The sequence below is a fragment of the Halictus rubicundus genome, chromosome 13 (assembly GCF_050948215.1).
Source record: "Halictus rubicundus isolate RS-2024b chromosome 13, iyHalRubi1_principal, whole genome shotgun sequence".
Taxonomy (NCBI): Eukaryota; Metazoa; Arthropoda; class Insecta; order Hymenoptera; family Halictidae; genus Halictus; species Halictus rubicundus.
Window position 1 is genome coordinate 3,524,089 of NC_135161.1, and position 12,955 is coordinate 3,537,043.

Below are 12,955 nucleotides of genomic sequence, written 5' to 3' on the forward strand. Positions count from 1 at the left end.
GGTTCCTTCTTATTTGGTGTCAACTATAGTATCGCAAATCCGTTGTACTTGCACCCTAAGAAAGTGACGGAAAAGGGTGCGTTTATAGAAACATAGGAATAACAAGCTAACTTTAAGTTAACAAAATGATCACATCTGAGGCCGAAGATCGTGTAAATAACCAATGCAGAGCTAGTTCGAAACATTTGATAGAAAGTACGGTATTGGAAATGGATTACCTTCCACGGTTTGCCAGGTTCAAACTCAGGTACAAGGTCAGTGAAAGTAGCCGCACCAGTTGATTGCCAATCCTTTCCATCGGTAGAGTCTGTATTACCTGGATCAGGCCATCCACTCTCTCCGAGTCTGGTGGACCATGTACCATCTCCTTGACCCAACAAAGGATTCATGTTAGGACAAGTGTGTGATTGTGTCAAACCAGCCAATGAAGCTGCTGGCTTACTAGTAGTTCCAGGTGCTCTCGAGAATTCGTTCGTAACTAACTCTCCGTCCTTGTCCAATGAAGGTAACTTCCACTGGTTCAGTCTTGATTGTGGCTGAGTCTGTAACAAAAGTATTGATCATTATTGCAGGCAGTGCAAGGTGATTATTTTTTTAAACTAAAACATTTGATTGCTAAAAGAAAAACAGTTTTAATGTTTCACAACATTGCATATTGTACTTTCAAAATGATTAAACTGTTCAAGCGATAACGCTAAGAACCCTTTTGCTAAACACTATGAACTTGGTAGATACGTGAAAATTATGCTCAACCACGCTACACATTCTTGTCACACTATTGCCAAATCTTCAATGTGTGAATCACTGTATCAATGCATGCATATCATTTTCCGAATGACACTAGATACAGGTTGCAATTTATTAGAGTGACAAAATCCTGTTTATCTCGATACAATTTAATTTCTCGTAATATAGTTTATCCTTACAACTCCAACATGCAGGGTGTCCCAAAAATGATCTACTTTCTTGAAAGGAGCGATTCCTGAGGTAATTTGAAGTAACTTTTTTCTTTGCAAAAATGTTCTCCGTGGCTTTGTTAAGGAGTTATCAACGAAACACATAGACCAATCAGAACGCGGCTACAACGGATGGTTTTCGGCTTAGCCAATGCCATCGCCACGCCCAGCGGGACTTATCGCCGTCCGCTGTTGCCGCGCCCTGATTGGTCCGTGATTTTCTTTAATAATTCCTTAACAAAGCCGCGGAGGACATTTTCTCAAAGGAAAAAGTTTCTTCAAATGACCTCAGGAATTACTCCTTTGAAAGAAATACAACATTTTTAATACACCCTGTATACACAATGTATCAATGAATTGATTAAGAAGTATCTCTGGTTTCCAATGCATAAGGTTTTCACAATAATCAGAAACAATGAACATTACATATTATATTCAATACTTACGAGGGAACATGTTAAAGTTACACAAGCTAATTTTTATGAAATTTGTGTGGGAGGTAGTACTTAGAAAAATGCTTGCCTCTTCTTTTTGTGGGCCACTATCCTTATTGCAGACGTAAAAAAGTCCATAAAAGTTGAAGACTAAAAACACATACTTCAAAATATTCGAGAACTAATACATATTAGAGAGCGTAGGATAGTAAAAATCAAACTAGATTGTGTGTTTTCGAATGAGAAATTTAGTAGCGCAAGAAAATTTTAGAAGAAGCCATTTGTTCAAATAATAATATTGGAAATTTAATTTTTTTGCAATTTTTCTTACTAATTTGAGATCTAATATTCTTTACGGTTTCCGGAGGAAAACGATTCATTGTGTTGGGTGGTGTAATTAGATCTTGTCTTAAACCCATAATTATAAAAAAAAATTGAAAATGTCCACGAAAATTAATATGTTGAAGGCATCTTGCCCTCTCTCCCTGAACGTTATTCCGATAGATTTAAATGTTCATAATTAGTCAATCATAATATTAAACATGTGACACATAATTATTATTTCCATCAATATGTTTGAGGCATTAAATGCATTCATTTCTATACGTGTAACATGAATCGAAAATGAACAAATCAATTAATCTAAAAATGAACAAATAAAAGACTAATAACAACATGATTTAATATTTAATGATTACAGAATTATTCATGAAGTTTGTTTTCATTGTATGGTCATATTTACAGTTCCACCATGGCAATACTTTTACGTGTAATGCAGGCAAAGTTTTTTAATATTAAAGGGAACATGTCTAATAAATGTATTCTTTACGAATGTTTTCTCTATTATAACGTACTACTATAATAAATAAATTCATAAAAATGGTATCTGCCAGAGTTACTCGAATTACTTACTTATGTCAGTTCATTACAGTTAGTATTTGTTTACATCTAGATTTATTTCTATAAATATAGAAATCAACGCAATCAATATTATTAGACATTTTCATGGACATTTGTAATTACCTATATATATGGCAATTAGTACCGTGTCACGCTAAAACTCGAGGTGTACCTCTTCTAATTATTGGGAAAACAACTAACGTCATCTAATACAGTTTTATAATTCAAAATATGCAAAAGGTGTGTACATTATCATCTAGAAAACATTATAAATTAAATAATTATTGTTCAATGGCAAAAAATGAAAAATCCAGATACACGTATTCAGTTCATACATCACTCATGCAAGTTTGCATGAAATGGATCAACAATTATAATAGTACGAATATTGTAAGAAAATCAAATTTTTAATATGCTATTTAAGAAATGACTTCTCAAATTCACTTGAGCGATTAGATTGTTTTACTTCTTCCGAGTGATCATATTATTATTATTATTATTATTATTATTATTATTATTATTATTATTATTATTATTATTATTATTATTTTACATTGCAACTTGTGGTTCTGTGTCACTGAAAAGTGATTTCTACACTTTGGCATCCTCTCGTGAGGAACGAAATAATTCTGAGATTTTACATTATTATACCAATATAATGATATCCGTTTCTTACTATTAAAAGTATCAACACCACATGTGCTATGAAATGATAATTCTGGTAAAATGCATGCTTCAAAAAGTACTCACGATAGGCGGCTCCTTGTTCATGGTCAATTCTGTAAAACTGTTTTGCAAGGCTGACATGGGGTCATGAACAGAACTCTTATAATATTCTGAATTTTGAGATGGTGGAGCAGGATGTTGTTGTTGCTGTTGCTGTTGCTGCTGCTGTTGTTGCTGCTGTTGCTTCATATAGGTGGCTTGTTGCACCGCAATTTGATTTTGTAAATTGGCTATTTGTTGTTTTGTTTTTGTAATTTGTACACTGATCTGGAGGACCGATTGTCCATTACCCTTCATATTACTCTGTACCGAATGCTGTTGATGAAGTTGCTGTAGAACTTTGATTTGTTGCAATAATTGGTTCAGAAGTATTAAAGTTTGAGGTGCAAGAGGTTGATTTAGAATTTGATGGTTTAAGTAACCTTCCTGGACGGCTAACTGAATTTGTTGCACTAACATGCGTAGCTGCTGAGTACTTGGTTGATTTTGCGGAGTTCGAGAAGGCTGAAACAAAAAAAAAACAATATAATGAATAGTAGATTCATGAATTATTGAAAAATATCCTTCCAAAAGGAACATACAAATCTATGACGTTATTACGTACTAAGATAATTGTTATAACATGTACCTGGTTGAAAGGTGGTTGTGGTGCATTACCACTTGGTTGTTGTTGCTGTAAAGGAACAGCAGCTTGTTGTTGCTGTTGCTGCAGTTTCAGCAAACTTGCACTAGCAACCGATCCTCCTACGCTACCAGTTGTGTTTCCGCTTGCCACCCCAGCTCCCTGCAATTTTAAGAGTCATTCATGCTATTATAAAATAAAAAATAAAAAAAAATTATAACATAAGAAATATAACATGAGACATAAGAAAATAATATTCTCAAAAGTAGATTCGTTTTCAGTACGTTCAACCGACGGCAGATACATTTAATTTATTGTCAACACTGTGAAAAAGATGCGACGACGATGAAATAAAAACATTTCAGTGGAACAGATCAATTAGAAAAAAAGAAACAGCAGAAATCGCGCTAGCTTTAAAAATGGAATCAATACATTTATGGATATGACACTTCACACAGTATGTAACATGTTCGATCCTCTTTTGACAATGGAACCAGGTAAAGAAATTATTGCGCGCAATTATGTACAAACAAACAGGGCTACTAATATACAAAGTTTAACCTTTTTAGGGATGAATTTTTCGAAGTGAAAACCAAATTATTTAATTGAAAATCGTCTTCGTTAGACCAAAAGAGAGGTGGGGAGGGTTTCCGCTCAAATCGGTGGTCAAAATATGATAAATAATATGTGAATAATTTTTTACTTATACTTTGATGAACTAATAATAATAAAATTGTACGAGTGTAAATTCTCTATAATTCTAAAAAAAACACCGGGTATAATGGCCTTCCTTGACTATGTACCACTCCACTTTTGTTTAGTATTTGTAAAAATTAACGATACCGCGTAACGAAAACAATGAAAAAGGAACACGAAGATGTTGACAATTAAAATTATTCATCTTACCGGTGGGAAAGACATCTGCTGTGCGACGTGATTAAATCTGGGATATGCTGGTGCAGTTGTAGCCTGATTACTCGGATCATAAGTAGAGTGTGCGTCGTGTCTTCTCCATTGATCCAGAGGCCGAATCTGACTCAAAAGTTCCAAAGCTTCGTCTCTGTTCATCTCACGATTCCTCAAGGCCAATTCAACATCATCTTTCTGCGAACAAATACACATTACTGAATTTATTGAATGAAAACAACTATTTATAACAACAAGTGAAACAGACCATATATTTTATATGTATGTATATACAGGGTGTCCCAAAAATGTGAAGGAGTGATTTCTGACGCCATTTATACCATTATTTTTTACTTTGCGAAAATGTTCTCCACAGCTTTGTTAAGGAGTTATTAATCAAAACACAGACCAATCAGAGTGCGGATGTAGCAGGTGGATTCTGACTCGCAATCAGTCAATGTCATCACCACGCTTAGCGGGATCTGTCGCTGAGTCGGAATCCCTCTGCTATAGTTGCATTCTCATTGGTCCGAGTTTTTCGTTAATAACACCTTAATAAAGTCGCGGAGAACATTTTCACAAAGGAAAAAGTTTCTTCAAATGATCTCAGAAATTACCCCTTTCAAGGAAATACGACAATTTGGGACCCCCTGTATATATTATTATGTATCTGTTATTACGTGTACAGTATGTAGAATAATTGCATACATATTGTCCAATTTAATTGAAAGATTATTGTTTACATTCAGATTGTCAAATTTATCGCATAATTTGTTTACTGTTCAGTTTTACATATGTCTAAGCAATAACGACTTACGTTTATGTTTCTCTGCATATTATTATTAATCCGTTGTTAACATAGTTAATTAATAATTCAAAGTGTTCATAATAATCATCATGCATTGTATTATGCATATTCAGAACGTTTTAATCTTACAATTAGTTGTTCAATAGACATGGCAATACTTTGATTTAAGCACAATATACCCAGAAGCTTGTAAGTACCGTGCAGTGGCAAGTAGAATGCTAACGGGACGGCACATAGGTAAGAAAAGACTCTGCATATTCATAAATCTGGTTCGGTAACATTATCACATCAATCAGTAGCAAAATTATTTCCACTAGCCGACTTCTCAGCACTACACGGTACTATGGAATAGTATGCGTCTGGTATACATGAAACGTGTTTTGAAAGCTGTAAAATTGAGTTGTACATCTACTGAAATCGTAATAATTAATTCGAATAACTTGTACGGACCTTGAATCCTAAGTCACAGAGATAACGGAATTCTCGGCTACTCCAGATGACTTCCTTTGTAAGGATGGGTTTCGTGGGATGAGCCCAACTAGGAGAATGGTCCATATCTGTATCGCCCCAACTTCCAGCAGGTCCCATTGGTTTGGGTTTGTGAGTACTAGGTCCACCCCAAGTACCAGGATTCAACTGAGCTTCGTTCCAGGTACTCGGTGTCTTTGGGTCGTCCCATGAACTTGTATCGTGTGGCCCTTCCGTCCAGCTACCATTTCGTCCTCCGGGGGCTCCAGGATGGCCCCACATTGGTCCACTCACGTCAGGTTTCATTCCAGGTTGACCAGGCATTCGGTTTTGTGGCATTCCTGGAGGACACTGTGTACCTACAAAAACAAGTTGCATTCCTTAAAATATTCAATTCTGCATTTGCTTGCGACTCTAACAGTGCTATTCCTTCTTTTCATATAGGATACTTTCTTTTTTCCTCAGAAAAAATTCATGTACGTGTAATAAAAATTAAGGAGATACAAACCTCCCCGAGCAACATTTGGTGTTGGAAGATCCTTCCAATGAGAAACTTTGCTTCCGGGAATAGTCCTCTGATTAGTTGCAGCATTACCCCATAAACTAGTACCGTCGTCGTAGTTCGGAACATTTCGTCTTTGCGTTGGTGGAGAAGGCTCCTCCCAACCCGATGGTTTTCCTGGCATTATATCTTTTGGTGGTGGAGCAGCCCACTGATTTATACTTGAGGGATTCAACATTTTCGTTGGCGGTCCAGAAGGATGTTGATGTCCCATTTGGTGATGTGGAGGCCCAGGGGGTTGACCCCACATGGTATCCGTATTCGCACCATTCAATCTGCCGGAAATACCTCGCGGATCCCCGCGCATGTCTGTCATTCTGGGATCTCGAGCCATAGGATCCATTACGCGTATGTGTTCTCGAGGATCCAGAGACATTCTATGGTCACGGGGATCTCGTATCTCGCGAGGATCAACCGAACGTAGATCACGAGGGTCACGGTGGTCGATTCTTGGATCGCCCCAATTTGATCCTATAAAAAATATGTATTACGTGTCATACAAGAAAATATTTAGAATTTTTTGCTATTATTAATACGCTTAATTTCTCACGTATAACGGGTAACGCACGGACCATTTACAATGTAGTATAATATAGTTTATCAATTAACATGATACTTTCACATAAGATATTATTTCATTATCTTTTAATGAAAAATAAGTACCTCAAGTCTATCAACTTTGACAACTGTAGGTTTGCCTTTATTATAAAAAAAAACATAAATAAATGTTCATAAAGCTGAAGTCAAGGTCAAGTGTATTACGTTGTATCAAATATTGATAAAATTATATTTTATCCAAATTTCATGATGCTAATTTACAGGAAAATGCATGTTCCTTTTCCTTATTATTTTATGGTTCTATGATGATAATAATTGTTATCATTTTTTTTTCATAAATAAACAAGATCGTTTAAGTTGTATACTACTGATTACTTGTCTCTAAATTTCGTGTATATCCGGCCTAATATATGTCATACACTGTCAAATACTTTCCAATTCTTTTAAGCAATTAATAAAACGAACTGCTAACTAATCAACAAAGTTTCCTAAATTGATCATCTAAGAATGCTAACGATACTTTCTTTTCGGACTGTTCATATAACGTTCTTGTCAATCCATTGATGACACCGAATTTCTTCTGATTTTTTGCTAGTTGATGTAATTTTGAATACCTATAATGAAATTTAAATAATTAGATATCATCTATCGTACATTGTCCTTTCTTAGATTAGTTAGGCCATTAAGTTTATGTAAAAATGATCTAATGTATTAGCTTATTTTTTGTATAGTATAAGTATAAAAAATGCATTATCTTTATTGTAAAGAGATACTTTACTAATTATATTATGATCATATTAAATTGAAGAATTTCATTCGTACTTTAAACCGTAAAGCCCCCTCCCCTCCCTTTCAGAAACGATATTCTCAAGTAATCATATTAAATGATGATGCTCTACAAGAGTTAATAAGGATTACATACAGTGTTTTCTCAATAAATGTCCAAAACACGGTTCGCAGTAAAGGACAGCGAAGCTTGACGGATTCGGTCACCAAGGTGTGAAACATAACACGGATCGGGTATATCTGTGTGAGAACAGGAGACCACTACTACAATCCAATAAAATAAATTATTTTACATTATTTTTTTATAGGACTTTCGCCAAACTAATTCGTGGCAATTTTTGTAATGAAAATTGTGACGATATTTACTTGTGTAATAAACGATGAAAGTTTTGGATGCAAAGAACAGCGTATGAGATAGAAAGAGACGCGGCCACCGGCACAGTTTAAAGGGCCGCGTGGGCAAAACTGTACTTCAGGAAACTAAAGATTTTGAACTTTGTAGAATGTAATCCTGTAGATTTTGCCGAGAAAATTCCGAAAATCCAAATTTTAATCCAAGGAGATCAGTAATTTAAAAGTTATGTGCGTGTAAAAATGTGCGAGAAGGTTAGCCGGGTTTAAAAGTGTGATATTTACATGGAAGATCCTCTGGCGACCAGAGGTAGGCTATATGGGGTAGTTCTGGGACAATTAAAGGCAAGATCTTTTGGACATTTATCGAGAAAACACTGTAATTGTTCTTTAGAAAACAAATTGAATGTTGAAAATTGAATGTTCGAATTGAATGTTGAATTAATGGAAATATATAATCTTTTTAGGATCAACATGAATTTAGGGTATATTTTGTCTTGGTGTAGGTTGTTCTGATATCAATTTTTTACAGAAACGTTTCTTCAAATATGCATGCACAAATGAAAGTTAATAAATACATACGATATTTACCTACTTACGTTCTGAAAAGTCATCTATTATGTGTTTTTAGTTTTTCAGAGCAGTTAAAGTGTTAAACTAACTTAAAGCCAATGGTAAATTAAAATGTTTTAAATATTAACATCTTTTTAATTTCTCTTAACTTTTGTCTTATTCATTAAAAATTCTATAATGAGTATGTGCTTTGTAAGCCGAAATACGTCAAATTTTTCGAAATTTTTAGTTGCTATTAAGAAGAGAAAAGTAGGGAAAACGAGGGAAAAACGGGATTTCGAATTTGTACTGGTCGTACGAAAAGCTACATGGTTGGAACGTAGTAAAAAGTGTTTTTTCTTGGTAAGATTTATCGGTTTGAAAGTAGATTTAACTACCTTATTCGACTATTCCATTTACCAAGTATGTATTCACTACTTACACTTAATAAATATATTCTTAGGAACCAATATATCGAGGGTGTCCAAAAAATGTTGTACATTCTTGAATGGAGTGATTCCTGCGGTCATTTGAAGTATTTTTGGCTTTGTTAAGAAATTATTAACAACAAGCACGATCTAATCAAAGTGAGGCTACGACAGGCCCCGCTAAGCGCGTTGTTGGCATTGGCCGAGCCGGAATCGGTCCACTGTAACCGCGTTCTGATTGATCCGCGTTTTTCGTTTATAGCTCTTAACCAAACTGGAGAGAACATTTTCGCAAAGGAAAACTGTTACTTCAAATGACCTCGAGAAATGCCTCTTTCAAGGAAGTACTACATTTTTTATCACCCTGTATGCGTATATATTGTATATATGTATATACGGGGTGTGGCCGCACGGGTGGTACAACCGAGCAGGGGATGATTCTACATATAAAACTAAGTCGAAAAAAGGAATAACATTTTTTCGTTTGACGCCTGGTTTTCGAGAAAATCGAGTTTAAAGATCCTCTCGGTTTCGCGTGCTTTAGTATATGCAGGAATCAAAATCAGTTTTCTCGAAAACGAGGCGTCAAACGAAAAATTGTTATCCGTTTTTTCCGACTTATTTTTACATGTAGAATCATCCCCTGCCCGGTTGTACCATCCGTCCGACCACACCCTGTAATACAGTAAAATCTTGATCTAAGCGCAATCCTCGGGTCCGTGCTCCGACATTGTAGATCGTATAGGACTACTATTTACTGTTTAATTACTACTATTTACTGTTGTAAACCACTAAATACTGTTCAAATTATATCGTGTGTAGTGTCATTTTAATCAGAAAAATGTCACAAATAAGTTTGTGAAAGTCCCATAAAAAATTAATGGAAAATAAAGAAATTTTATAATTGGATTAGTACCAGTTCACACCGACATACCCGACCCGATATCGAATTACACGGCACGTTTTCACTTTACACTGCTTGGCGACCGAGGCAGCTCGAGCTTCTTGGCCCCTCACGGAGTATGCCCCCCAGGGGAGTGGATAGGCAAAACGACGACGATCGTGTAGCCCAGTTGCGTTTAGATCAAGGTCTCACTGTACTACTATTCTCTACTATTCTCTGAATCTATTATATGTATACATTTCTTAAGAATTCGTTAAAGTTGCAATCGAACAATGAATGTCCTTTTGTTGTAAGATGCTGCTCTGTCTGAAGAACTATAAGTGTGTATGCATATAAATAGAGTCTACGCACAGCTTTGGAGATATTTTGAGAGACCGAAGCACATATAAAATTTGTTAAATGTTAATGAAAATGATGCAGTATACTTATTTCTAATGAAAATAAATGGTATACCTTCAATCACTTCAAAATGTCCTATAAACTTTAAAAAAGGTATTCAAGGTAGTCAAATCGGGAGGGGATTCGGTTATGACTAGTATTACCTCCCCACATACCGGCTTGATTACCGGTGCCCGTTGTCCACTGTCCCGCGGCAGTGTTTGGTTGTGAAGATGTAGGAGCTCCGGTCCACATGTTTGATGAATCGGCGGCTTCGTCATCTTCACCCCACGTTCCACCAATATTTGTTGCTGGCGTATGACCCCAAGGTGTTTTCGGTTGCTGTTGAGGTGGTGGCTGCCCACCGTTTCGGATGTTGGCCTCCCACAAATCTGTACCGGTGTTTACTGGTGGTTTCCACACAGGAACTCCATCTTTAGACGAATTAGGCTCTGGAGTTGTTGGAACGTCCCAGTTTGTGTCTTGATTAACATGTTGCTAAAGAAAGGCAAAACATTTTTCCAATCACTACAGAAACTATTCGACATATACAAGTAACAGAGTAATATTTTAAACTTATGTACATGTACACGTGCAATGTGTATATGTTACGTTCAATTCTGTGTATCTTCGTTGGTATGAATATGAACATTAATATTTCAGTTGACCAAAAATTAAAACACAAACCGATTATGAAGAATTTATGTAATATACGAAATACAAGGTGCCCAACGAATGACTGTACAACATTCAATGGAAGGAACGAGTCTTAATGGAAAAATAAGTCTAAAATGACCTCAGGAATCATCCATTTCAAGGAAGTGCAATATTTCTGGACACCCTGTATACAATACGAACGGATGTCAGGATCTCAAAACGGTACTTGCATACACTAACTCCCATAAATATTTTTCAAAAATGGTTTACTACATGACATTACAAAATTTCTTTTCGAAAATTATAATTGTTCGGAATTGCAGAGAAAATACTGAACTTCATATCCTTTTGCACAGACTTAAGGGGGCCGGCAAGGTTTGAAATCCATATGCTTATGCATGGGTCAAAACCTTTTCAAACTATCGCTTTAATATTGCAATGAGCAGTTTAAAAGTGGTCACTTGTGTTTCCTAAAAGTCCAATTTATGTCTGTATAGAGCCCAAATTTCGAATTTCTACCTCATCGGGGAGTAATTAACAATATTCGGCAGAAAATTCGAATTCTGAAGCAAGTATGACGTCACAAGATGGCTACCGCTGAGAGATTCTCTTAATTTCGCGAGATTTCGTGTTCGTATCGAAAAAAGGGCTCTATACAGACATAGCGAAGACATGTACAAACATGGTGGTATGCATTTTTAATGGATTAATTACTTATTTAAGACGTAAAATGTCTAGAAAAAAGGCACAGGATAACATAGCGTGACAGTCAAGGCCAAATGCCTGCCGGCCCCCTTAAGTTCAGTAGTACCATTTATTTAAGTCTGTGCCATCTGTTTCCACAATTAACCGCAATATTGACAACAGAGCCCACTAGCAACAGATTTTCATTAGATGCCATCTAGCGACGATTTTAGTGACTAGTCAATCTGCAATTTCTACAATGTTAATTTCTTCAATAGAGGACTCCCATACACAATTATACATTCAAATGAGCTGTAGGTTTAAAGATCACTGAAAGCGACATGCTGCCATGTTGGGTGTGCGTAAAAGCATTTTCCTCCCTACTAAAAAAAGACATTTTCAAGTGAACCTCCAAATGTAGGAGTTCGGGAAAAGAGAGATTTGTATACCTAATCCAGTATTTGTAATTTGTATTATAAAAATGTATCGTATAAAGTTATTGTATTATATAAACCATAATTTGTATTATAAAAATTATTTTCCCTAAGATCAATAATAAAAGTAATCTACCTGTGAGGAATTATTCAATAAATTTATTTCATTCAGCATATATTCTATTAAAAATTGCTAAAACTCTAAATAAATACATTTCTGTTTGTTCTATAGAGTAATGGAAAATAATTGCCTTTAGTGATTTTTAAACATTTATACGCATAATTGTATATGCGCGCCTTCTATCACACATCACCAATCTGCTGCCTGCGTCTGCTAGCAGACTCTGCTGATTTTCTGCCATGGCAGATTTTGCTGTCTGGATCTGTATTCTGAACTACTTGCTACAATACTTACACGACCCCAACCGTCCTGGCTGAATAACGCTTCCCTCATTGTGTTCAGTTGCTCCAACTGTTGTTTTGTCGATGGATTATTGCTAGCAGGTGTATTACTAGTATTAGCGGACCCCTGACCCTGATTATTTGGCTGATTATTACTGCTATTAGAGTTTGACTGTTGCTGCACTGTATTATTATTATTTGGAATAGAAGGGTTTGGACCTGGTCCCCCAGGATTACTGGACATCCCTTGTGACCACTGATTATTATTCTGACCACCCTGACTTGTGCTACTTGATTGTGAAGTTGGTGGGCCAGATTGCTGATTCGATTGCTGGTTCGGGTTATTCATCTTATTCACATTACCTAAAAGACATCATCGTTAGTTATTGCAATTACACTATATGTATACGTATATAGTACGTAGTGCCAAAGTAAACCG

General features: G+C 35.8%; 1 protein-coding gene across 5 annotated transcripts in view; it reads right to left on the reverse strand.

Moving 5' to 3' along the window:
* Gw (trinucleotide repeat containing adaptor protein gawky) overlaps window positions 1-12,955 on the reverse strand; it is a 54,468-nt gene that overhangs the window by 14,088 nt on the left and 27,425 nt on the right. For 2 of the 5 annotated variants that reach the window (XM_076799107.1, XM_076799106.1), the window contains exons 6-13: window positions 12,530-12,879; window positions 10,516-10,837; window positions 6,329-6,853; window positions 5,803-6,179; window positions 4,545-4,742; window positions 3,645-3,800; window positions 3,041-3,520; window positions 219-542 (exon numbers count right to left, since the gene is read on the reverse strand). In XM_076799107.1, coding sequence (XP_076655222.1) covers window positions 219-542; window positions 3,041-3,520; window positions 3,645-3,800; window positions 4,545-4,742; window positions 5,803-6,179; window positions 6,329-6,853; window positions 10,516-10,837; window positions 12,530-12,879 — 2,732 coding nt within the window. Of the gene's footprint in view, window positions 1-218; window positions 543-3,040; window positions 3,521-3,644; window positions 3,801-4,544; window positions 4,743-5,802; window positions 6,180-6,328; window positions 6,854-10,503; window positions 10,838-12,529; window positions 12,880-12,955 lie in introns of all 5 variants that reach the window. The other 3 variants (XM_076799105.1, XM_076799104.1, XM_076799108.1) reach the window with 2 other exon arrangements.